The sequence below is a fragment of the Magnolia sinica genome, chromosome 4 (assembly GCF_029962835.1).
Source record: "Magnolia sinica isolate HGM2019 chromosome 4, MsV1, whole genome shotgun sequence".
Taxonomy (NCBI): domain Eukaryota; kingdom Viridiplantae; phylum Streptophyta; class Magnoliopsida; order Magnoliales; family Magnoliaceae; genus Magnolia; species Magnolia sinica.
Window position 1 is genome coordinate 23,300,535 of NC_080576.1, and position 25,966 is coordinate 23,326,500.

The 25,966-nt window shown below is 43.7% G+C and overlaps 1 protein-coding gene across 1 annotated transcript; it reads left to right on the top strand.

Annotated features, from left to right (window-relative positions):
• Positions 1-4,097: 4,097 nt before the first annotated feature.
• LOC131242784 (leucine--tRNA ligase, cytoplasmic-like) lies at positions 4,098-25,750 on the top strand. Its single transcript, XM_058241663.1, has 2 exons — positions 4,098-4,254; positions 22,261-25,750. The coding sequence occupies exon 2, from the start codon at positions 22,286-22,288 to the stop codon at positions 25,577-25,579; it is 3,294 nt and encodes a 1,097-aa protein (XP_058097646.1). The 5' UTR covers positions 4,098-4,254; positions 22,261-22,285; the 3' UTR covers positions 25,580-25,750.
• The last annotated feature ends 216 nt before the right edge of the window (positions 25,751-25,966 follow it).

A 25,966-nucleotide genomic window follows, 5' to 3' on the forward strand; every position in this document is an offset into this window, starting at 1 on the left:
ACCTAGAAATCCATGCCATCCACCCTAATACCATTCAATTCCTCCCAATCCACCCGGCCAAACGGGCCCTTAAGGGCACCAGGTAGATCTTTGTGGTCTCTCCGTACCAACCAACGTACGGTTAGGGTATCTAACGGTGTCTCCCGCACTTACTCGCTGGTGAAAACCATTAATTCCGCTCAGGGCCCGTTTGGCCGGTCGGATTGGAAGGGATTGGATGGTATTGGAAGGGATTGGAAGTCAAATCCTGGGATTGGCCTGGCGTGCCAAACAGAGTGGTGATCTAATCCCAATCCCAGGTATCTCAAGACAATCCGCTGACAACACCATCATTACATTTAAATCCCATCAAATCCACCCTAATCCTTCAAATTTGCCTGGGACGTGTTTGGTTTGAGGGATTAGAAGGGATGAGAAAGTTTAATACGGGGACTGGCCGGGCGCGCCAAACAGACTGGATATAGCAATCCAGGGATATATCAATCCCATGGATCTCCAGGCAATTCACTGACAACACCATTATTACATAGAAATCCATGCCATCCACCCTAATACCATTCAATCCCTTCCAATCCACCCCGCCCGGGCCCTCAAAGTATTGCACTCTAGGGAGGGATCTTGTATTCCAACAACCGTACATGTGGGACCCACCTTCGACGATCCCAATCGTTAAACTGTTCCATCTTGAACTATTCATACTGTTTTAACCGTCAGATTAGCAGCACTTGAAATGGATTGTTTAGCCAATGGTCCAATTCCACGTGAAAGTAATGGGTAAGGGTAAGATTTTCCGACGGCGAGGCTATCTCCGATCACATAATTAAAGGTAGGTTGGCTCATTCGGGATCTAGTTTCATCTCCGTTTGAGCACATGTACTAACTCCACGTATTCAAGATCTGATCTCATAATCAGAGAGGCCCATTCTGATAATTCTCCTGTCCAATCATCATGTGGGCCACACTCGTTTGAGGAAAATGGACGGTTAGAAAGAAAATCACCAATTGCCAATACTCATTGGATCTTCCATCACACCTGATGAGTCGATCAGCCCGGATTTTGGGATTAGGGAATACTTACGTAGAGCCCCACCGAGTACACGGCTAGATCTTGGGCTATGTTGGCACGTGTCTTGCGATTGACCATTAAAAACTTCTTGTGGCCAAAAAAGTTTGGGATCTAGATGTATTTATGTGGTCCTTTCGTAAATGTCTTTGTAACTTATCAACCGGTTGGATGGAAAATAAACATTCCGGTGGCCCCCAAAGATGTTTTTAATGATGGCTATTCAATCACCACGGTTTCCTGTGGTGTGGTCCACCTGAGATTCGGATCTGCTTAGTTTATGGGATCATGCTCTAGAATGATCTGTAAAAAAAAGATGGACGTCATGGATGCAAGGTTCATCCATCAAGGTGGGCCCCACTGTCAAGGATCCACCGAACTCGGTGGATCCGGGGATCCACTGAAACAGTTCCCTTTTTATGAGTGGACCGCCTGATGTTTAGTCTAGGTATTTTTCATTTTGACCGTCCATTACTGGCCCATAAAGCGGGCAAGATAGGAGGTCGAATTCGGATAAATTCCCGTTGAAATGGGGAACCGGATTCGGTTTCTCGGCCTCACTGAATCCGGTTCCTTGAAATGGGAAGCCGATGGACGTGGATTAGCTTCTGACAGGTTGAGCAGCGAGAGTGGCTACTGAAGTGACGTGATCAAGTTTTGTAGGCTCCACTATAATGTATGTTTTGTATCAACACCATCCATCCATTTGGATAGAACATTTTAGTGCATAAGACAAAGAATGAGGCGTTCGGGTGGACCCATCACAGAAAACAGTGAAGATTGAACACCTACCATTGAAAAAATTCTATGGGCCACATAAGTTTTTGATGAAGATCATATTTGTGTTTTCTTTCTTTATTTTCTTTGTTAACTTATGAACAAATTGGATCTCAAATAAAGGCCATGGTGGACTTAGGAAGGTTTCAACCATATGTGTCACTCTCTCCACTGTTTTCTTTGGTGTGTCTCGATCTTTGAATTTGCCTCAGTTTTTGGATTATGCCCTAAAATGATCTCTCTAATGTGTATGCAAATCATACATTATAGTAGGCCTACAGAACTTGGTGACCTTTCTTCCATAGATAGTCTTTTAGCTACTCTGTCAGTAGCTAATCCGCGTCCGAAGCGGATTGCTTGCGGGGACCCCAAAGAGAAGCAGATTGGCTGGTGTACCACGCACTAGCTGTATAGCCGGTGTATTGACGTCAGTAATATACAGTGGGTGTATCGATGTCAGTAAGTTTGGTGGGTTACATCATGAGGTATGTGTTATATCTGAACCGTCCTTCCATTTTACGTACTATTCTTAATGCTTGAGCTAAAAAATAAGTAAGATCTAAATATCAAGTGGACCACACTGAAGAAAGTAGTGACTGAATGTCTACCATTGAAACTCTTTTGAAGGTTAAAGTCTCATATCAATACGAAATTTGTTTTTCCTTTTTATCGAGGTATTTTTGATGTTATGAATAAATTAGATGGAAAATAAGCTTTATAGTATGCTCTATAAATTTTTTAATGCTATTTTTGGTGTGGTCCATTTGAGCTTTGGATATGATTCAATTTTGGCTAATGCTCTAAGATGATTTCGAGAAATGGTTAACAGTGTAGATATAATAAATACATCATCGTGGGGCCATGTAACTTTGATGTCCTTTGAACGGTTCATACAGCTGGGAGCTCGAGGAACGTCGACGGTCGGCTTCGCACGACGCACGACATGTATCTTCATCAGTTGTATAGCTGGTGTGTGGTACACCATCCAATCCACTTCTCCCGCAAAGACTTTGTGAGCCTTACGGTGATGTTTGTGTTTAATCCACACCATCCATTCATTTTACCAGCTCATTTCATGACATGAAGGACAAGTCTAAAGTTCAAGCGAACCACACAATAGAAAACACCAAGAATTGCCATGGACGTTGGGACTGGATGGGCCCACTGTGACGTTTGTGAGAAATCCATCTCGTCCATCCCTTATGTGAGCTCATTTTAGGAAGTGAGACCAAAAGTTAGTAGGATCCAATACTCAAGTTTGCCACACTAAGGAAAAGGTAGGTATGAAAATTCCTACAGTTGAGACCCCCTCCCTCGGTCAGCAGTGATGTTTACATGCCATCCACACAGATCATAATGTCATTCCTACTGGGATGAATTGAAAAACACAAATATTAGAATGATTCAAAACTTATGTGGCCTCACAAATATTGTGGCCGTGGACGTTTAATCCTCACGTTTCCGGCTACTTTAGTCTTGGATACGGCTCATTTTCAGCCTTATTTTATAAAATGAACTCAAAAAATATATACACGGGATGAATTTCTCAAAAAATTACGGTGGGCCCCACTAAAGTTAGTGGCACAACAACTCTTTCGCAGGAAATCCCGACCCTCATTTTACTGGACGCGGATTAGATACTGACAGGTTGAACAGCGAGTCAGCTACTGAAGTTATGCCACTACGTTCTGCGGGCCTACTATGATGTACGTATTGTATATGCACCGTTCATTCATTTTAAGATATCATTTCAAGGCATGAGTTAAAGAATACGGCAGATAAAAACCTGCAGAGGACTCCACCACAAAAAGCAGCGTGGAGAGTGATTCTTACTATCCTTGGGCCCACCGTAATGTTTACTTGAAATCAACCTGTTCAAAGGTTAAAAAAGACATAAAATAAGAGAAAACACATATAGCAGCTTGATCTAAAACTACAGTAACCTTTAGGAGTTTTTAACGGTGGGCGTCACTGTCCCCGCTGTTTTCTGTGCTGGGTCCACTGGAGCTTTGGATTTAACTCATTTTTTGGATATTACCCTAAAATGATCTCTCCAGGTGACTGAAAGGTGTGGGTACAAAACATACAACACGGTGGGGCCCACGGAACTTGGTGACGTCACTTCAGTGGCGAATCTCGCTAATCAACCGGTCAGTAGCTATCCGCGCCCCATTTTACTACGTGAGCTGGCAAAACGGATGGACGGCGTGGATTTCTCACTAACATAACGGTGGGCCCCACCCGACAGCAGGAACTTCAGGCAATCCGCGTCCTCTGGACGCAGTCCACATCAGAAAGACTCCCGTCTCCAAAACCCTATAATCCACCTCACTGGCTTCCCATCTCTTCAAACCACTCCTCCTGAAATCTAGGGTTTCGAGGGATTTCCTTCACAGATTGGGGTTCAATTCAAGGTCATTCCAAAACCCTTTTCAGTTCTTGGATTGTTCTATTGCTTTGGATGGAAAAAATTATATTTTTTTTACATTTCTGTTTGGTTTTATTGGAATTTGGAATGTTTTTTTTTTTTTTTTTTCTTACCTTTGATTGGATCGAAAAAGGATTTCTATTTGAGTTGTTGTTGGTTTTTCTTTTTTTTTTTTTCCTTTTTTTACATGTAATTTCCTGTTATCTTGGTTGACTTGAATTGAAAGCATGATGAGAAAGTGCATGAGTTGTGTCTTTTCTTTCTGAAATTTCTGTGACTTCTGATTTTTTTAATGATATTGATTGGGTTTGGGTCGTTTGGATGCTTGTAAATTGAACTAGCTGTAAATGACATACAGGTAAATGATTGACAGGCAGTGTTTGGATGTTGAAAAATACCGGTAAATCATTTACAGCTTTTAGCTGCAAATGAAATCCGTCTGAAAAGCTGTGATTTCATTTACCTGCAAATCATTTACAGCCTAATGGCTATAATTTTGAACTTTTAGCTGCAAATGAAATCCCTCTGAATATATACACACACACACACACACACACACACACACACACACACATATGAAAAGTCACATAATATATTAATAAATGAAAGAGACTACATAAGAAAGTAGGCTGCACTGCCGAGGGAGCTACACGGACTACTACATACCTAGAAACAACAAATACACCCCTTTAATTTATCTACGTTAACAGCCCACTTAACAACTAACAATCTAGCTCTAGAAGTAACATAATCTGCTGATTTAGATATCCCGTTGAAACATCTGCCATTTCTTTCTTCCCACACTGCCCACCAGACAGCAAGAAGGGACATTCTCTATAGCATTGACTTATTCTTTTCCAATGAAGTACCATGCCAAGCCTTTAGAAAACTTCCTGCCGAATTAGGGGCTGCCTAAGCCGTTTCAAAACAAGAAAGAATGTCTGTCCAGATATGACTGATGAAAGGGCAATGAATAAATAGATGATTCACCGATTCCTCATTAGACATACAACATAAGCAAACATTAGTGATAATCATCCCTCTTTTTCTAAAATTATCAACCGTAAGCACTCTACTCTTGCCCACCAGCCAAGCAAACCCTACAATCTTGGGAGGACCTTTGTACTTCCAGACCTTGTTGGTGTAGATCTCTTCTTCCTTATCAGCTCCTTTGTCAATGCACCTGTAAAACGATTTAACCAAAAACTTTCCTGATTTGTGTTTGTTCCAAACTAACTTATCTTCGCTTTCCGAATCTATCTTGACGTCTTGAATACAATTTAACAGTGCGACATATTCTTTGACTTCGTTGTCATGAAGATTCCTCTGCACTACACATTCCACACCACCACACCCCCAATCACAGAATAACTAGCAGCTACTGAGATGTCCTGATTAACTTCCATGCGGTATATACGCGGGAAGTCCACTTTTAAAGTTCCAATCCCTACCCATGAATCTGACCAGATGCTGATTCTATCACCTCTCCCTGCTGCAAAGCCGATTTCTTTGAAAACTTCCTCTTTAATGGCTAGCACCCCTTTCCACACCGCTGAGGTTCTGTAGATGGATGAGGGTTTGGTCCACCAACCCTCTTTTGAACGCCCATACTTACACTTTATTAAAGAATTGAAACTGTTGAATATGATAGGCCTCAATGTGGATGGTCCATGCATCGAAAAACACCTATATTGGAAGATCCTAGCTGGATATTTCCTGTTTCTCAGTTGAATGTGAACTTTGTTGCCCAATCACAGATGAGGGTATTGAGTATGGCGAGGATTAGGTCTTGAAGATCTTCAAGTCCAAATTTTCAGAATACGCGTATGGTGAGGATTGGTCACTGCTCATGTTATATTTCTTCCATAACAATATTAGAAGTTGAATTTGTTGCCCAATTGTTACTATTCACTACACATTCTAAAGGGAATTTTACAACCAAAAAAAAAAAAAAAACCTACCTACTTAATATGGAATTTGCATTCCGGTACCTTTTTAAAACAGATTTTCAATAAGTTACCCAATTAATTTAATTATCATTGGAGTACCTTCCGTCAAATTTATTAATGGAAGTTTGGAGTCTGCTGCGCGATCAATGATGTCGGTGGCTTGCTTGGGCCCCACCGTGATGTTTATGCGAAATCCCACCCTGCCCACCAGTTGCATCACCCTCATGGTTAGGCCCATGGCCCAAAATCAGCTCCATCAGTGATTTAGGTGGACCACATGATTGGAAACAACGTGCAGGGCAATCCTGACCCTCCAAAACAGTTTCCCTTAGTTTGGCCCACTTGAATCACAGAAAGGCCTGATGTTTGGCCCCATGCATAAATTTTCGTGTGGCATCTAATGGTTGGTGTGGATTTCATATAATCATCATGCTGGGCCCTGTAAAAATCAAGAGTGGATGTCTCTCCCAACTTTTTCCTTTGGTGCAGCCCACCTGAATCACAAGTCATCTTGATTTTTTAGACCTTATTAACGTGGGATCACACATCTAATGGTTGAAGAGGATTGCACATACACATCATGGTGGGACCTGAAAAACAAAAATCAAGGGTGGCATCCCTCTCGCAACCTCACAACTATTCCGGAAAAATAGATATCTAAAGGGAAATTTATGGGACACCCACCCTTGGTTTTTTACGTGTCCACTTTGATGTGTACGTGAGATCCACTCTGACCATTAGATGTGTAATCCCACATTAGGCCTGGGGTAAAAAAAATTAGGCTGACCTATGGTTCAAGTGGACCACACCAAAGGAAACAACAAGGAGAGAGATGTCCACCCTTGATTTTTATAAGGCCCGTTGCTGTGATAATGTGAAATCCACTCCAACCATTAGATGCGAAACCAAAATTTAGGTATGGGGCTTGAACCAGGCCTATCAGTGATTCGGGTGGGCCACATGAAGAGGAATAGTTTGGAGGGTGAGTGTTGTCTTGTACTCTGTTTCCAATCATGCGGTGCACCTGAATCACGGATGAAGTTGATTTTTTGGGCCCTAGGCCTAACATGGGGTGACTGATGTAGGATGAGTGAAACTAGCCTAGGATGAATGATGTGAGATCAAACTACGTATCAATTTAAGCGTTCAACAAGTAAAATCAAGCACATCCACATTATAAGTTATGGAAATTCAGATTAACCGCTCAATGGACCTAGCCGATCACATACACGATGCATGAAAGTATAAAATATCACAAGAGTGGCCTACTTGGAAGTTGGGACTTCCAATCTAGCATAGGTAGGGCAACATTCACATGAAGAAACAATGGCACTATAAAAATCAAATTTGGGGGAAATGGGTTTGTTTGAAAATCAGATTTTTTGAAGGGGGTGTTTTGGAATCGAGAATCGAGGTTTGGGGATTTTGGCAATGAGGGACTTAGCCATTTAGGGATTTAGAGTTTTAGGAAATTGGGGATTACAGTTTTAGGTTTAAGATTGATGCTAGGGTTAGCAAATGGTTTTAGAGGATAATGTAAGGAGAAAGAAGATGTAAAAAAGGAGGGGATAGGGCTGTTCGTACGAACATACGGCTATCCGTAAGGCTGGTCTGTATGGACGCACATACGAACATGCGTGTGGGTTCGATGGATGGTTGGGTTTTGATGGGTTTGATGGGGAAAGGTAAAAAATGGATGTGGGATGAAAGGGTTCTGGTTTTAGAGGAGTTGTAGAAAAAGGAAGAAGAAGAAAAGTGAAGAGAGTTGTGTACCTTATTGGAGAAGAGAAAGAGGAAGAAGAGAACTTTGGAGAAGTGCACCAAACATTCTTCTAGCCCTTCCACAATCCGATTGGAATGAAGGGTTTTCTCACAAACCCTAAAGGAAGATGAAGAAGGGCTTTTCTCAAGAGAGGCAAGTCTTTTGTTTTCTTTTACTCAAAACACCATTAGGGTTGGGCATCCCTCCCTCTTGCTTCTATATAAAAAATATCAAAAATTACAAAATTGCCATCCACTTAAGTGTTATGGCCCATAATCCAAAATAAACACACTAAAACACCTAAGTGCAATCTCAACCATCTAATAAAATCCTAAAATAAAAAAACATAATTAAAGCAAAATCAGGGCCCATATTTGAAGGATCTGGTGGTCGATGGCCCGATCGACAAGATCCAACGGTCAGATCGACACAAAAATAGAAACCTATGACTAAAAATGTCTCTTAAGCAGCCCACATGCATCATCCCAATGCGGGGTCTTTCTGATGCAAGTCCAATGCATGTGGGGTCTTCAAAGTGGTCCGACGGGCCTCATTTGGAACTCATCTCCCATCCACAGAAAGGGTTGTGTCTGCCTCTGGTATACTTGAGTAGGTTCTCTGATGTCCCTATCAACTTTCCTCGGCTATGAAGAATCACCATTGACAAAATAAAACTGTGGTAGTGCTCAGGATCAATGTGCTGGAACTCTGCATCTATAATCAAGGTGTTGTTTGACTTCGGCCTGGCCTTCCATTTCACAAGGTATTTCTAATATCCTCCATGGCAGGTAAAGACCACTTGGTGGTCCAGAACATCCTTGATCTCTTCTTTCCGTCCAGGTAGTGATGGAAGAGAAGGCAATAGGTGGGAAGTAGGGTCTAAAAAAGGCCATGGGTTGGGGTCGGGATCAAGGACATCATCATGTGGGGTGGGAGAAAGGTCTGTAGGAGGGTTATAAGATGGATGTGTAGGTCCGTCACAAGGCACAAGGTCCTCCACATTAAATGTAGTACTAATGCCCATGGTAGATGGAAGATCTACCACATATGCATTAGAGCCCACTCTTGTCCAAATTTTATATGGACCTCCACTGCGGCATGAAATTTCCTCACGGTTCCCTGTGGGAATCGTTCAGGCCTAATGCGGACCATGACGTAGTCGCCCACCTGAAACTTCTTAAACCTACGATGTGAATATGTAAAGAGTTTATAATGTTGATTACTAGCATTAATGTGCTTCCTGAACACACTATGCAAATCATGAATTTGTCGCACAAATGTGTTTGTAGACTCAGATGGCCTACATGAGATAGACATAGGTTTGAGATCTATAGGCGTTCTAGGCTTATACCCAAGAACTATCTTGAATGGAGTCATTCTTGTGGACCTATTGATTGAACTGTTATATGCAAACTCGTCTATGGGTAAAACCGCATCCTGGGTCCTAATATAGTCTCCCGCCAGACATCGTAACAGATTCCCTAAGCTGCGATTGACAACTTCCGTCTGACCATCAGTCTAAGGATAATATGCCAAAGAGAACTGCAACGTAGTTCCCATCATGTGTCATAGAGTTTTCTAAAAATAAATTATAAATCGCACATCTCTATTTGACACAATGGTTTTTGGCAAATCATGCAGATGAACTACCTCCCCAAAGAATATCTTAGCTACGTTAGTGACAGACGTTTTAAAGTAGGCCATTTTTGAAAAACGGTCCACAACTACAAAAATGGAATCGTGCTTTTTGATCGTCTTGGGTAACCCAAGCACGAAATCCATACTAACATCACAAAGATGGAATCGTGCTTTTTTATCGTCTTAGATAGCTCAAGCACGAAATCCATACTAACATTAACCCATGGGGTGTGGAGAACTGACAAAAGAGTATATAATCATGTATTTTGCTTTTTTTGCTTTGCCAGCTGACAAGTCCTATATTGCTCTACAATGTTAGCCATGTCTCGCTTGAGACTTGGCCAATAAAAACGCTCCTCTATAAGGGCGATAGTCTTGTCACGCCCAAAATGACTAGCTATCCCTTTAAGATAAAACTCCCAAACAAGAAAGTTACAGAGGGACATACGGGGTATACACAATCTATCGCCTCTAAACAAAAACTCACCGACCAAGACAAACTCATTACTACCCTTAGACTGACCACCTAACAATGACGTGTACACCTCTACAAAATCTAGGCAACTAAGATAATCTTCCTTTAATCGCTCGAACCCAGTGACTTCTACACTCACGGATTGGAGTAACGCAACCCTATGACTCAGTGCATAGGCATGTTTATTCTCGACCTCGGTTTTGTGCTTCAACACAAAAGTGTATTCCTAAAGAAATTAGACCCACTTGGCATGCCTTGGGTTTAACTTTTTTTGGGAGCCAAGGTAGCGCAAAGCCTTATGGTCAGAGAATAAGACAAGCTCATGCAGTAACAAATAATGTTGCCAATGGCGCAAAGATTGCACTACCGCATAGAATTCCTTGTTATAGTTAAAATACTTCTGTTTCTGATGCAGGACATGGAAAATTAAATATGATATGCAAGATTGCAGGCTTAGATCACACCAATTCAGAAACAATCACACAAATTCCACATCCCACATGAAAATCCAAACATTCAATTAAAGGGGAATCTATGCGGGTCCAAGCCGACACAGGCTAGGACTGGACCAATAAAATTATAAACCAAACAATGTCAAAGGGAAATAAAATCAACTACTCATGCATAAAAATCAGTCCCTAATCCAAGGGATTCCCTAATTTCAATTCAAGGAACCCTAAGGTGATAAAAAGGGGCAAATTAATTAGGGATCATGTAATATAGAGTTAGGATTCATGAAAAAATGGCTATGAGAGGATAAAAACCTGAGCCAAAAGATGATCCCGCGTGTGGACAGCAACAATGGCCTAGACGGACGTGCGTGTGATCCTGGCCGCACGTGTGTGGGGCCCACTATTCAGAAAAAGGCCACCTTGGCCCTGGTCGGCCAGGGATGGACTCCAAAACCTCCAAATTTCAGCTCGATCCGATGTACGGTTTGTGCGTGGTGCTCCGCCGAAGTTTCAGCTCGCCTGCGGGCCGAAATCTGGAAACCTGCTTCAATGAAGAAATCTGATGCAACAAAAGGACAAATTCGAAGTACGGATGGTGGGGGAAGATGGAAAAAAAAGATGATGGAAGATGGGGGTGAATTGGGATCGATGTGGCTTCGCACCACGGTAGTTAGCCCTTCGAAAAGGGAGGGCTTCGCACCCACTTTTGAATTCTTCCACAACTCACGAAGAGAGCAGAAAAATAAAGCAGGAATTTTTTTTTTAACTTCAATGAATGAAAAGAACTACAAAGGGTGCCTATTTATAGGGAGAACCCTATACCCAAAAACTCGCACCATGTGCGACACCTATTACTTGGCGATGAAGTAAACTAAAATAAAAACCAAACAAGAAAATCTAAAGCGTTCACGATGTTCTAAATAATAACAATAAGCAAAACCTAAAATATAAAACCAATCCGACGAGTGGGTCACGATCAAGAGATCCCATGGTGGGCTTTTCTTGACTATCGGGCCACTTTTCTGAACCAAAACTTGTCTTCTAGCTAGGAGGCCCTCCCTGGACGTCGTTATCGAGCCAGATCGATGGTGGGGTCCTCTTGCGTACATACGTGCGTAGGGGTGGTGGTGTGCGGGCGTGCGTGTGCACGATGTCCTCATCAACTCTCCCCGGCTGCGAAGATTTCGCCACTGGCGAAATAAAACTCCTGAACCGCTCTAGGATGTCTGGATCAAGTCTCTGAAGCTCCTCCTCAGTGAGCCACACGCTGTCCGAAGTTGGGCGTGACTTTCATTTAACTAGGTATTTCTGAAACCCGCCATCCGACGTGGAAATTATCTCATGGTCCAAGATATCCTCTATTTCCTCTTTGGGTGTGTGAAGGCTAGGTATGGGAGGCAGAGGCTGGGATGAAAAGTCGGGAAGAGGCCATGGATCAAAGGGTAAGGTTGGGACATCAGGATGGGTGGGCGAAGGGCTGGACAAAGTATCAGTGGGTCCCTGAAAAGCAACTAGATCCTCCACGTTGAATGTGGAACTAATTCCCATGGAAGGTGGAAGATCTACCTCATACGCATTGAGACCGTTTTGCTTTATAATTTTGAAGGGCCCAGCATTACGCGCGTGTAACTTACGAACGGCCCCTGGAGGGTACCGCTCGGGCCTGATACGGACCATCATAGAGTCTCCAATATTGAACTCTTTGAAACGTCTATGTAGGTCTACAGAAAGTTTGTAATGCTCATTACTAGTAGTGATCTTTCGCCTGATTTCTTGATGCAATGAATGTATGTGATGTGCAAAAGACTCTGATGGCCTATGAGACAATGACATGGGGATAAGATCAATAGGTTTCCTAGGCTTATAACCAGTAACGACTTCAAAAGGACTTAGACCTGTGGACCTATTGACAGAACTATTCTATGCAAACTCGGCTATGGGTAGTACGGCGTCCCATGTCCTGGTATGCTCCCCCACTAAACATCGAAGTAAACTCCCTAGGCTCCTATTAACCACCTCAGTCTGGCCATCAGTCTGAGGGTGGTAAGCAGAAGAAAACTGGAGCCTAGTATTCATCATGTGCCATAGTGTCTTCCAAAAGTAACTCATAAATCTCACGTCACGGTCAGACACTATGGTTTTTGGTAACCCATGCAGTTTGACAACCTCACTAAAGAATAGCTTGGCAACATAAGAGGCGTCGGAGGTCTTAGAACAAGGAATGAAGTGGGCCATTTTAGAGAAACGGTCCACGACAACGAATATGGAGTCATGCTTTCGAATAGTCTTGGGAAGTCCAAGCATGAAGTCCATACTGATGTCCTGCCAAGGGATGAATGGGACTGGCAAAGGTGTATATAATCCTGTATTCTGTTTCCTTTGCTTTGCCAGTTGACAAGTACGACATTGCCCTATAATTTTGGCCACGTCCCGCTTGAGGCTTGGCCAATGAAATCTATCCTCCACTAGGGCAATGGTCTTGTCACGATCGAAATGACCTGCAACCCCCCCTGAATGTAACTCCTAGACAAGAAAATCGCGAAGGGAGGTGCGTGGTATGCACAAGCGGTCACTCCTAAACAAATATCCGTCCAAAATCAAATACTCACTGTTAGCTCCTGATGGACTCTCTAACAAAGACGTATACACAACTCCAAAATCTGGACACTCAGAATACTTTTCTTTGATGCGCTCAAGGCCCGTAACTTCAACATTCATGGAGTTGAGTAATGTGACTCGATGACTCAACGCGTCGGCAGGCTTATTCTCTACACCGGCCTTGTGCTTAAGCACAAAAGTGTACTCTTGAAGGAATTGAACCCACTTAGCGTGCCTGGGGCTTAATTTCTTTTGAGAGTTCAAGTATTTTAAGGCCTCGTGATCTGAGAACAAGACGAATTCTTGCGGTAACAGGTAATGTCGCCAATGGCGTAATGATTGCACTACCGCATAGAATTCCTTATCATAGGTGGAATATCTTTGCTTCGCCTCATTCAGTTTCTCATTAAAAAAAGCGACAGGGTGCCCTTCCTGGCTAAGTACTCCCCCTATGCCGACTCCTGACGCGTCACATGCGACTTCAAAAGCTTTTGAAAAATCTGGAAGTCGCGTAACTGGAGCTTCGGTCATCTTGACCTTTATCTCCTTGAAGGCCTTCGAGGCGGCCTTTGTCCATTGAAACTCTCCCTTTTTTATGCAGTCCGTGATGGGAGCCACAATGGAACTGAAGCCTTGAATGAACCGCCTATAAAAGGTGGCTAAGCTATGAAAGCTGCGCACCTCATGAATATTGCAGGGTTCAGGCCAATTAACGATGGCCTTGACCTTCTCGGGATCCGCCGATACGCCCTCAACTGACACAATAAAACCTAAGAAGATCACACTACTAGACAAGAACGCGCACTTCTTTAGGTTGGCGTACAACTTCTCGGCCCTAAGGATCCCACAAACCTGCCTCAAATGGTTGAGGTGTTGCTCCTTAGTCATGCTATAAATCAAGATATCATCAAAGTATACGACCAGGAACTTCCCCATGAAGGGTCTCAACACTTGGGTCATCACACGCATGAAAGTGCTTGGGGCATTAGTTAACCCAAAAGGCATAACTAGCCACTCATATAGCCCATCTTTCGTCTTGAAGGCCGTCTTCCACTCATCACCAGGGCGTATACGGATTTGGTGATACCCACTTTTGAGGTCGATTTTTGAGAAGATAGTAGCATTAGCCATCATATCTAGCATGTCATCAAGACGCGGTATGGGAAATCGATACTTGATTGTGATTTTGTTGATGGCCCTACTATCAACACACATTTTCCATGTGCCATCCTTTTTAGGTGTAAGAAGGGCGGGCACGGCACACGGACTCATGCTCTCTCGAATGAAACCCTTCTCTAGGAGTTCATCAATCTACCTCTTCAACTCAGCGTGCTCCTTCGGGTTCATTCTGTAATGTGGGAGGTTTGGTAGAGTTGCCTCAGGGATTAAATCAATGGCATGCTGTATATCCCTCATAGGGGGAAGCTCATTCGGTAAATCATTATGAAAAACATCACGAAACTCATGAACTACCTGAATGGCCTCAGTGGGTAACTCTACGCTAGTATCTGGTACACTCTCCCTAGCCACAAGGGCGTATATCATCGAGTCCGCCTCCGTCTCTCGCTCAAAGTCTTTGGTATTCAAAATATGGAGTGGTTTGGACTTGGACTTCAACTCCTTCACTTCTTTTGGGCCGCTCACACCACTCTGTGTGGTGAACTCTTTTCCAGTTGTATTCTTGGGTGGTAGAGGATTTAGCTTGACCTTCTTGCCCTCAAACCAGATTGTACACACATTTGAACGACCAAATATGGTAACATCCCTGTCATAGAGCCACGGCCTACCCAGAATGACATGGCCCACATTCATAGGAACAACATCACACCAAATTGTGTCTTTATAAGATCCGAACTGAATAGGGACAAGACAACGGTGCGAGACTGGAATGGATGTTTCATCAACCCAGGAGACTCTATAGGGTTGAGGATGGGCTTCTAGCTTTAAGCCCAAACGACTCACAGTGTTAGTCGATGCCACGTTGGCACAACTACCACTATCCACGATCATCTTACAGCTCTTTTCCCCACATTTTGCATAAGTGTAGAAAATCGTGTTGCGGCGCCAGTCATCATTGTTCTTGGCTTGAGCTAGGGCGCAACGCACAATTGCAAGGGTCAAAGACTCTTGTGCTCCCTCTTCCTCATCACTAGGGGTTCCGACTGGCTCATATTCCTCCTCCTCACTATCACTCTCTGAGGGCACTACTTCTACTTGCCCATCAATAAGGAGTACTTTGGTGCCCTCTCTCGTGCCGCACTGGTGAGCAAAGTGACCAAACCCCTGACACCTAAAACACCTAGTGGCCCCACTTCCACGTGAACTAGACCCGACAATCTCTTTACCCTTATCATCCTTAGGTCTGGGCTGAACATTAGGGGAAGGTTTGTTTTGGAATCCCGTGTTAGGTCTAGCCCCAGAGGGGTTGGCCTTAGTACCAGATTCGCGAAAGTCAAACCGCCTTCCCACAGATGCTTTAAGGTTTTGCTCGACATCTAACACTAGTTGATACAACTGTTCAATAGTGTCTATATCTTTGGCGAGCAATTCTCTCCTAATGTCAGGACGGAGGCCCATTTTAAAACGAGCAAGGGTGAGTATGGGGTCCTCATCAACCTCACAGCGGGTCGAGTACTCTTCGAATTTCTCAATATAGTCAGCAACACTCATGGAACCCTGTCGAAGAGACTGCCACTCCTCAATCAACCGCATGCGATAAGAGAAAGGGAGGTACTTTTCTTTCAACGTTTCTTTCATTTCTCCCCAATGGACTATTGGAAGTTCCCTTGCTCTTTCTTTTTTTCGCTCAACCGTCGCCCAAAACCTCTTTGCTTGACCCACAAGCTTCATCTTGGCGAATCGGACTCGTCGAGCATCCGACATATCATACCACTCAAAATAGTGGTCCATATCCGCCAACCAATCTAAAAAAGCTTTAGGGTCCAAGTGGCCATCAAAAGTAGGAGTATCTACCCTAACTCCCTTGAGGAGTTGTGCATCTGGGTCATATTGATCATGATGTCCCTCACGGGGTGGGTGCACATGTACGCGCCCATGACCAGCTCCTTGGCCGCCTCCATTCCTTTGCCTAACCTCCTGACCAACTGCCTGAGATTGGGCATCCTCACCAGTGGTGGGGTTTGCCCTGAAGGAGGCCTCTATTTCTTCGAGGCGTTTATCTATGTGTTGTTCCAAATGCTTATTCAAGGACTCAACTTGCTGGGCTAACTTGGCCACTGTTTCTTGTAGTTGCTCCATGTTTAGTGTGGGGTGCAAACCGAAGCCGCGACCCGTACGTGTGGGCATACACTGACTTGCTCAACCTAAGGACCTGCTATGACAACTATATGTGTCTAAAAACTAAATGACCCTACGAGACTCTATATGAAGGAGACTACACACTGTTACTAAAATTCAGCTATATATGATGGACTGAATGCATGAAGGACTCAAACAAACTAAACTCTAAATATGTGGTGAATTCCCCTATAAGAACCCTAGGCTCTGATACTAAATTTGATGCAGGACATGGAAAATTAAATATGATATGCAAGATTGCAGGCTTAGATCACACCAATTCAGAAACAATCACACAAATTCCACATCCCACATGAAAATCCAAACATTCAATTAAAGGGGAATCTATGCGGGTCCAAGCCGACACAGGCTAGGACTGGACCAATAAAATTATAAACCAAACAATGTCAAAGGGAAATAAAATCAACTACTCATGCATAAAAATCAGTCCCTAATCCAAGGGATTCCCTAATTTCAATTCAAGGAACCCTAAGGTGATAAAAATGGGCAAATTAATTAGGGATCATGTAATATAGAGTTAGGATTCATGAAAAAATGGCTATGAGAGGATAAAAACCTGAGCCAAAAGATGATCCCGCGTGTGGACAGCAACAATGGCCTAGACGGACGTGCGTGTGATCCCGGCCGCACGTGTGTGGGGCCCACTATTCAGAAAAAGGCCACCTTGGCCCTGGTCGGCCAGGGATGGACTCTAAAACCTCCAAATTTCAGCTCGATCCGATGTACGGTTTGTGCGTGGTGCTCCGCTGAAGTTTCAGCTCGCCTGCGGGCCGAAATCTGGAAACCTGCTTCAATGAAGAAATCTGATGCAACAAAAGGACAAATTCGAAGTACGGATGGTGGGGGAAGATGGAAAAAAAAGATGATGGAAGATGGGGGTGAATTGGGATCGATGTGGCTTCGCACCACGGTAGTTAGCCCTTCGAAAAGGGAGGGCTTCGCACGCACTTTTGAATTCTTCCACAACTCACGAAGAGAGCAGAAAAATAAAGCAGGAATTTTTTTTTTTAACTTCAATGAATGAAAAGAACTACAAAGGGTGCCTATTTATAGGGAGAACCCTATACCCAAAAACTCGCACCATGTGCGACACCTATTACTTGGCGATGAAGTAAATTAAAATAAAAACCAAACAAGAAAATCTAAAGCATTCACGATGTTCTAAATAATAACAATAAGCAAAACCTAAAATATAAAACCAATCCGACGAGTGGGTCACGATCATGAGATCCCATGGTGGGCTTTTCTTGACTATCGGGCCACTTTTCTGAACCAAAACTTGTCTTCTAGCTAGGAGGCCCTCCCTGGACGTCGTCATCGAGCCAGATCGATGGTGGGGTCCTCCTTCTGCGTACGTACGTGCGTAGGGGTGGTGGTGTGCGGGCGTACGTGTGCACGATGTCCTCATCAGTTTCGCTTCATTCAACTTTTCACCAAAGAAAGCGACGTAATGCCCTTCCTGATCAAGTACTCCACCTATACTTACGCTAGACGCATCATATCCAACCTTAAAAACCTTGGAAAAATTCGGAAGTCGCATGACAAGGGCTTCAGTCATATTGACTTTAATCTTCTTGAATGCCTTAGAGGTTGTTTTAATCCATTGGAACTCTCATTTCTTTATACAATCGGTAATAAGAGCTGTGATGGAACTAAACCCTCTAATAAACGCCCTATAAAAGGTGGCCAAGCTATGAAAGCTACGCACCTCATGAATATTGCGCGGCTCAGGTCAACGAACTATGGCCTCGACCTTTTCGGGATCTGCAGACATGCCTTCAGATGACACGATAAAACCTAAGAAGGTGACACTATTGGACAGAAACAAACACTTCTTGAGGTTGACATACAACTCTGCCCTAAGGATCCCACACACTTGCCTCAGATGGTGGAGATGTTGTTCCTTAGCCATGTTATAAATAAGGATGTCATTAAAGTACATGACTAGAAACTTCCCCATGAAAAGTCTCAACGCCTAGATCATCACCCGCATAAATGTACTCGAGGTATTGGTCAACCCAAAAGGCATGACTAGCCACTCGTACAACCCATCCTTCATCTTGAAGGTAGACTTCCATTCATCACTTGGGCGAATGTGAGTCTGGTGATACCCACTCTTGACTTGAGGGCTATTTTAGAGAAGATGGTAGCATTGGCCATCATGTCCAATATATCGTCAAGACGCGGGATGGGAAACCAGTACTTGACGATAATCTTGTTGATGTCCCTGCTATCCACACACATGCGCCACGTGCCATCCTTCTTGGGCGTCAAAAGGGTGGGCATAGCACATGGGCTCATGTTCTCCTAAATGAACCCTTTTCGCAAAAGCTCATTGACTTGCTTCCTGAGTTTCGCATGCTCTGTTGAGTTTATTCTGTAATGAGGAAGGTTTGGGAGAGTCGACCCTCAGACAAGATCAATGGCATGCTGGATGTCCCTCATAGGTGGAAGCTCATTAGGAAACACATCTCTAAACTCATTCATCAACGAAATCACCTCACCAGGCAACTCTACACTAATATGGGGTGTAGCCTCTCTAGCCACAAGGGCGTACACCTCCAAATCCGCTCTCGTATCTTTCTCGAACTCTTTCGCATTAATAATATGAAGAGACTTAGGCTTAGGCTTCCTCGAAGTACTGGGATCACCCTTCTTGTTGGCCTACTTCTTTTCCGGGGTGTTCTTGGGTGGTAGGGGGGCTCAATCTAAATTTTTTGCCCTCAAACATGAAGGTACAAATATTCAAGCGACCAAATATTGTAATGTCCAAATCAAACAACCAGGGCCTACCTAAGATGATGTGGCCGACATATACGGGAACTACATCTCACCACAATGAATCCTTATACGACCCAAATTGAATGGGGATAAGACGTTGTGAAACCAGAATGGAGGACTCATCAACCCACGACACTCCGTAAGGCTGTGTGTGAGACTTGGCTTTCAAGCCTAGTCGACTCATGGTGCTGGTTGAAACCACGTTGGCACAATTGCTATTGTCCACGATCACTTTACAATTCTTTTCTCCACACTTGGCGTAAGTGTAAAAGATCGTGTTCTTGCACCAATCATCATTTTCTTTAGCTTGGGCAAAAGCGCATCTGACAACTGTGAGTATTGGGGTCTCCTATTCATCAAACTCCTCATCACTAGCACCAGTATCAGGCTCATGGTCCTCTACATCGCAATCGCTCTGGGCATCCTCATTTGCCTCATCCATCATAAGAGCTTTACTTCTTTCTTTGTTCGGGCATTCCTTTGCAAGATGACCATAGCTATTGCAATGGTAACATTGCATGTGCTCACTTCCCTTTAAACTAGTGCTGGCTGGACCCTTACCTTTAACATCTTTTGTTATAGGTGGGAGCACCAGTTGGGACCTTAATTTGGCTCCCAGGGTTAGGTTTGGCTCCCTGAGGAGTAACCCTATCACTGGAATCCCTAGCCCTAAATTGCTTCATGGCTGGTTGCACTAGGTATCGCTCAAGTTCCTCTACCCTAAGGTAGGCCTCCTTTAGTGTACCAATATCATGAGGGATGAGCTCACGCCTAATGTTAGCCCGAAGGCTTGTCCTAAAACGAGACAAGGTCATTGAAGGGTTCTCATTAAAGTCACATCGCATCATATATTCCTCAAACTTCGCGTTGTAATTTGTGATAGGCATCGACCCTTGCCTCAAAGACTGCTACTGGTCTAAAAGACACTCACAGTAGGAAAGTGGGAGATATTTTTCTCTAAGGACCTCTTTCATCTCAATCCTTGATGTAATGGGCTCATTTTAATGCCGCTCAACCTTCCGTTCTGTATTGGTCTAGAATAGCTTGGCTTGACGCTTCAACTTCATCTTTGCGAACCTCACTTGACGGCGATCTGACATGTTATGCCACTCAAAGAAGTGGTCCATGTTAGCTAGCCAGTTGAGGAAATCCTTCGGGTTCAAGCGGCCATCAAAGCTAGGAGCATCGACTTTGACGCTCTTCATAACCTTGTCCTTAGGGTCGTAACGATCCCGCGACTTTCTAGGGGGCGTGTGGGCGCGCGGTCCTACATGATCTACTCCCTGACTAAAGTTCTTATTACGACCCCTAAGGGCATGTTTGGCCGGGCGGATTGGAAGGGATTGAATGGTATTAGGGTGGATTGCATCACTTTCAAGGTAATGATGGCTGCGTTAGTGGATTACTGCAAGATCCATGGGATTGCTATATCCCGGGATTAGATCACCGAGTCTGTTTAGCCCGCCCGTCCAATCCCGGGATTGCACCTTCCAATCCCTTCCAATCTATCGAACCAAACACGTCCAAGGCAAAATTGAATGGGATTAGGGTGGATTGGATGGATTTTAAGGTAATGATGGTCATGTCAATGGATTGCTGGCAATCCCATGGGATTGCTGTATCCCGAGATTAGAATCCCATGTCTGTTTGGCACACCCGGCCAATCCTGGAATTTACCTTCCAATCCCTTCCAATCCCTTCCAATCCGCCCGGCCAAACAGTCCCTAATGGGTTCTATTGAGACCGGACCCTGTTCAACTGGGTCATCATCCGCTAGCTCTCCTGTCGAAGACTGGTGGCCTTCCCCAATGACGGGGGTATCGTGAGATGTAAGCCTCTAGCCGTGTGATACGCTAGTTGCTGGCAGTCAATTGTACAACAGTAGTCCTATTGTGTGTCTCAATGGCCGTCAGGCGCTGATTAATCTTTTTGAGGGCCTGGGCAATCTGATCCGGGTTCATGGTGGGGAATAGACCAAAACCACGACCTATTTGTGTTTGCATACAATAAACGACCCTAAGGAAAGACAACTCAGACTCTATATGGACTATATGATGAATGCAATGCAAAATTCAGATTTGATGCCACCTAAATGTGACTCTAAAAAAATTCAGATTTGATGATGCTCTATATGATACTAATCTAGGCATGTAATGGGATGCTTGTAGATTCTAAATGCACCAAACAACTCTAGGTTTGAATGGGGAACACTAACCTACGCTAGAACCTCGCTCTGATACCAAATTTGATGTAGGATGAGTGAAACTAGCCTATGATGAATGGTGCGAGATCAAACTACGTATCAATTTATGCGCTCAACAAGTAAAATCAAGCACATTCACATTATGAGTTATGAAAATTCATATTAACCACTCAATGGACCTAGGCTATCACATACACGGTGCATGAAAGTATAAAATATCACAAGAGTGGTCCACTTGGAAGTTGGGACTTCCAATGTGGCATAGGTAGGGCAACATTCACACTAAGAAACAATGGCACTATAAAAATAAGATTCGGGAAAGTGGGTTTGTTTGAAAATCAGATATTTTGAAGGGGGTTTTGGGAATCAGGAATCGAGGGTTGGGGATTTTGGGAATTTGTAAGTTATGGATGAAAGAAATTATTCTTTCAAGTCTCAAATTTTTTTCCTATTTACTTTGGTCCAAGTTGGATGGAAAGAGAGTTGTAGTGCCTATGCTGAATTTTATAGTTTTGTTTTGCTGATATTGAAATATGGGTGATGAGGAAATTTTTTCTTCTTTGCTGTTTAACTTTTCCTAGAACTTAATTCATTTGGTATGAAACTTTGGTGATAATAGCACCTTTTTTTTTTCCTGTAATATTTTTCTTGATTTTGGTGGCTTTTGTTTTACTGATTTGGGTTCAGCTGGTTTCTTGGATGGATGCTGCCCACATCTGTCTGTGTGATATTTTGTTTCTGGTTGGTTTGTCGGTTGCAATTTAATCTGGAATCGAAAATCTTAACTTTATAATCTGTGTTTTCTTTTTTCCACAGCATTTGTCGATTGGACAGTAGTGAAATGGCATCAAACACAGAGGGTGGCAGGAGCTTTGCAAGGAGGGATCAGCTGCTGGAGATACAAGCTGAGGTTCAAAAGAGATGGGAAGAGAACGATGTATTCAAGGCCGAATCTCATGAAAAGCCTCCTGAGTTGGGCGAAAAGTTCTTTGGAAATTTCCCATACCCATACATGAATGGTTCGCTTCATTTGGGTCATGCATTCTCGCTTTCGAAGCTTGAATTCGCATCTGCTTATCATAGGTTACGAGGTTCCAATGTGTTGTTGCCTTTCGCTTTCCATTGCACTGGAATGCCCATCAAGGCCTCTGCAGATAAACTCGCAAGGGAGATTGAACAATTTGGAAATCCGCCCATTTTTCCTTCCACAGAGGATGAGGCAAGTGTAGAAGTTACCATCGAGAGTAAACCAGAGGAGGAAAACACGGAGCAGGTTCAGCCTGATAAATTCAAGAGCAAGAGGTCCAAGACTGTTGCAAAATCGGGTGGAGATAAGTTTCAGTGGGAAATCATGAGGAGTTTCGGTCTTTCTGACAGCGAGATCGCCAAATTTAAAGACCCATACCATTGGCTGAGCTACTTCCCCCCTCTGGCGAAGGAAGATCTGAAGGCTTTTGGTTTGGGTTGCGATTGGCGACGATCCTTCATCACAACGGACATGAACCCCTATTATGATTCTTTTGTCAGATGGCAGATGAGGAAACTGAAGGAGATGGGGAAGATTGTCAAGGATTTGAGATACACAATTTATTCTCCCTTAGATGGCCAACCATGTGCAGATCATGACAGGGCTTCAGGTGAAGGCGTTCAGCCGCAGGACTATACCTTAATCAAAATGGAAGTGGTCCCGCCATTCACATCCAAGTTGAAAGCTTTGGAAGGAAGGAAAGTATTTTTAGCCGCCGCCACATTGAGACCAGAGACCATGTATGGGCAAACGAATTCATGGGTCTTGCCTAATGGAAAATACGGTGCTTTTGAGATTAATGAGACAGAGGTGTTTATCATTACTCGGAGGGCTGCACTGAACCTTGCATATCAGAAATTGTCAAGAATTCCAGAGAAGCCAACCTGCTTGCTCGAGCTGACTGGCCACGATTTGATCGGTTTGCCCCTAAGGTCCCCTCTCACATTCAATGAAATCATTTACTCGCTTCCCATGCTTACAATCTTAACAGATAAAGGCACGGGAATCGTGACCAGCGTGCCCAGTGACTCGCCTGATGATTTTATGGCCTTGCACGATTTGAAATCGAAACCAGCCCTTAGATCGAAGTTTGGTGTGAAGGATGAGTGGGTTTTGCCCTTTGAGGTTGTACCCATCATCAATATTCCAGAATATGGGGACAAATCCGCAGAGAAAGTATGCATTGATTTGAAGATCAAGAGCCAGAATGACAAAGAAAAGCTTGCAGAGGCAAAGAGATTAACATACTTGAGAGGCTTCACTGATGGTACAATGATCGTTGGGGAATTCAAGGGAAACAAAGTTCAGGAAGCAAAGCCGTTGATAAGGAGCATGCTTCTGGAAACGGGTCAGGCAGTTATGTACAGTGAGCCCGAGAAAAGGGTCATGTCAAGATCGGGAGACGAGTGTGTTGTGGCTCTTACAGATCAGTGGTATATTACATATGGGGAGGAGGAGTGGAAAAAGAAAGCCGAGGAGTGTTTGTCCAACATGAATGTCTACTGCGATGAGACACGCCACGGCTTTGAACATACCTTGAGCTGGCTGACACAGTGGGCTTGTTCGCGGTCTTTTGGGCTTGGCACGCGCCTTCCATGGGATGAACAGTTCCTCGTCGAATCGTTGTCAGATTCCACCCTCTACATGGCATACTATACCATCGCTCATCTGTTGCAAAATGGCGATGTGTACGGGTCGGATACTTCTTTGGTAAGACCTGAGCAGATGACGGATGATGTTTGGGACTTTGTTTTCAGAGGCGGTCTGTTTCCCAAATCTGATATTCCAGCATCTCTTCTTAACCGAATGAAGCAAGAATTTGAATACTGGTACCCATTCGATCTGCGGGTATCTGGTAAAGACCTTATCCAAAATCACCTCACATTTTGCATCTACAATCACACTGCGCTTCTGCCCAAACACCAGTGGCCTCGTGGGTTCAGATGCAACGGTCATATCATGCTTAACTCAGAAAAGATGTCCAAATCTACTGGAAATTTCAGGACTCTACGCCAGGCAATAGAAGAATTCTCCACCGATGCAACTAGATTTTCATTAGCCGATGCTGGGGATGGAATGGATGATGCGAACTTTGTTTTCGAGACAGCGAATGCCGCAATCTTACGTCTTACAAAAGAGATTGCATGGATGCAAGAAATTCTGGCTGCGGAATCGTCTCTTAGGACAGGACCCCCATCTACTTATGCAGATCGTGTGTTTGCCAATGAAATAAACATTGCTGTGATGATGACTGAGAAGCACTACACTGATTTCATGTTTAGGGAGGCTCTCAAAACGGGCTTTTATGACCTGCAGGCTGCTAGAGATGAGTACAGGTTCTCTTGTGGGATGGGAGGCATGAACCGTGATCTGTTGTGGCAGTTTATGGATGTCCAGACACGGCTAATTACTCCCATTTGCCCTCACTATGCAGAGCACGTGTGGAAAGAAATGTTGAAGAAGGATGGCTTCATTGTGAAGGCAGGCTGGCCAACAGCAGATTCACCAGATCTCACTCTCAAAAAGGCTAATAAATATTTGCAGGACTCGATCATTTCGATGAGAAAGATGCTTCAGAAGCAAGTGGCACCGAAGAAAGCTAAGAAGGGGGCCCCCGCAGTTACAGCTGAAGAAAATAAGCCAACGATAGGTCTGATATATGTGAACGAGCAGTACGACGGCTGGAAAGAGACATGCTTGAGGATACTTAAGAGCAAATACATTGAAGCCAACCATTCGTTTGCATCTGATCAAGAGATCCTTGGTGCAATGAAGGAAAGCATTGAGAACTTCAAAGAGATGCAAAAGCACTGTATGTCCTTCATGAAATTCAAGAAGGACGAGGTGCTGTCAGTCGGTCTTCAGGTGCTGGATTTGAAACTACCGTTTGGTGAGATTGAGGTGCTCCAAGAGAACACTGAGCTGATAAAGAGGCAATTGGGTCTTGAGCATGTTGAAATAATATCCACATCAGAGGATGGTGCTTATACGAAAGCGGGTCCATACAGGCTGGTGCTAGAAAAGAATCCTCCATCGCCGGGCAATCCCATTTCCATCTTCTTGTGCAGGTCAGAGTATCCACTGCTGTCTACTCTCACATTAGCTTAGATGGCCCCCCCACCCCTTTTTCATTTCTGACTTTGGGACTTCTAGGAGAGTGTTATCTATTAATTATCATCCCCAGGGATGTTTAAGTTGTTGCTGTTCCAAAAGAGTGTTTTTCCTGTTTCATTGCGTTTTGTTTTGTTTTCTATAAGCAATTTTTGTTTGGAACGTTAATGAGCTCCCTTTTTTATTTTTATTTTTTATTTTTTTTATGGGTATCCCTTATCATCCACATACCATCTCCTCCTCTACATATGTGGCTATGTTGTGCAATTTTATTTTATTTCTTAGCTACTTGGGACAAGGTAAAATGCACTGCCACTAGATGTTAAGGCGGTGTTTAGTTCCTTTTTTTTTTTTTCTTTCGAGTTTCTTGTAAAATGAGGGAAA

Coding starts and splice junctions, on each gene's coding strand:
- LOC131242784 (XM_058241663.1), top strand. CDS start 22,286: ATGGCATCAAACACAGAGGGTGGCAGGAGCTTTGCAAGGAGGGATCAG.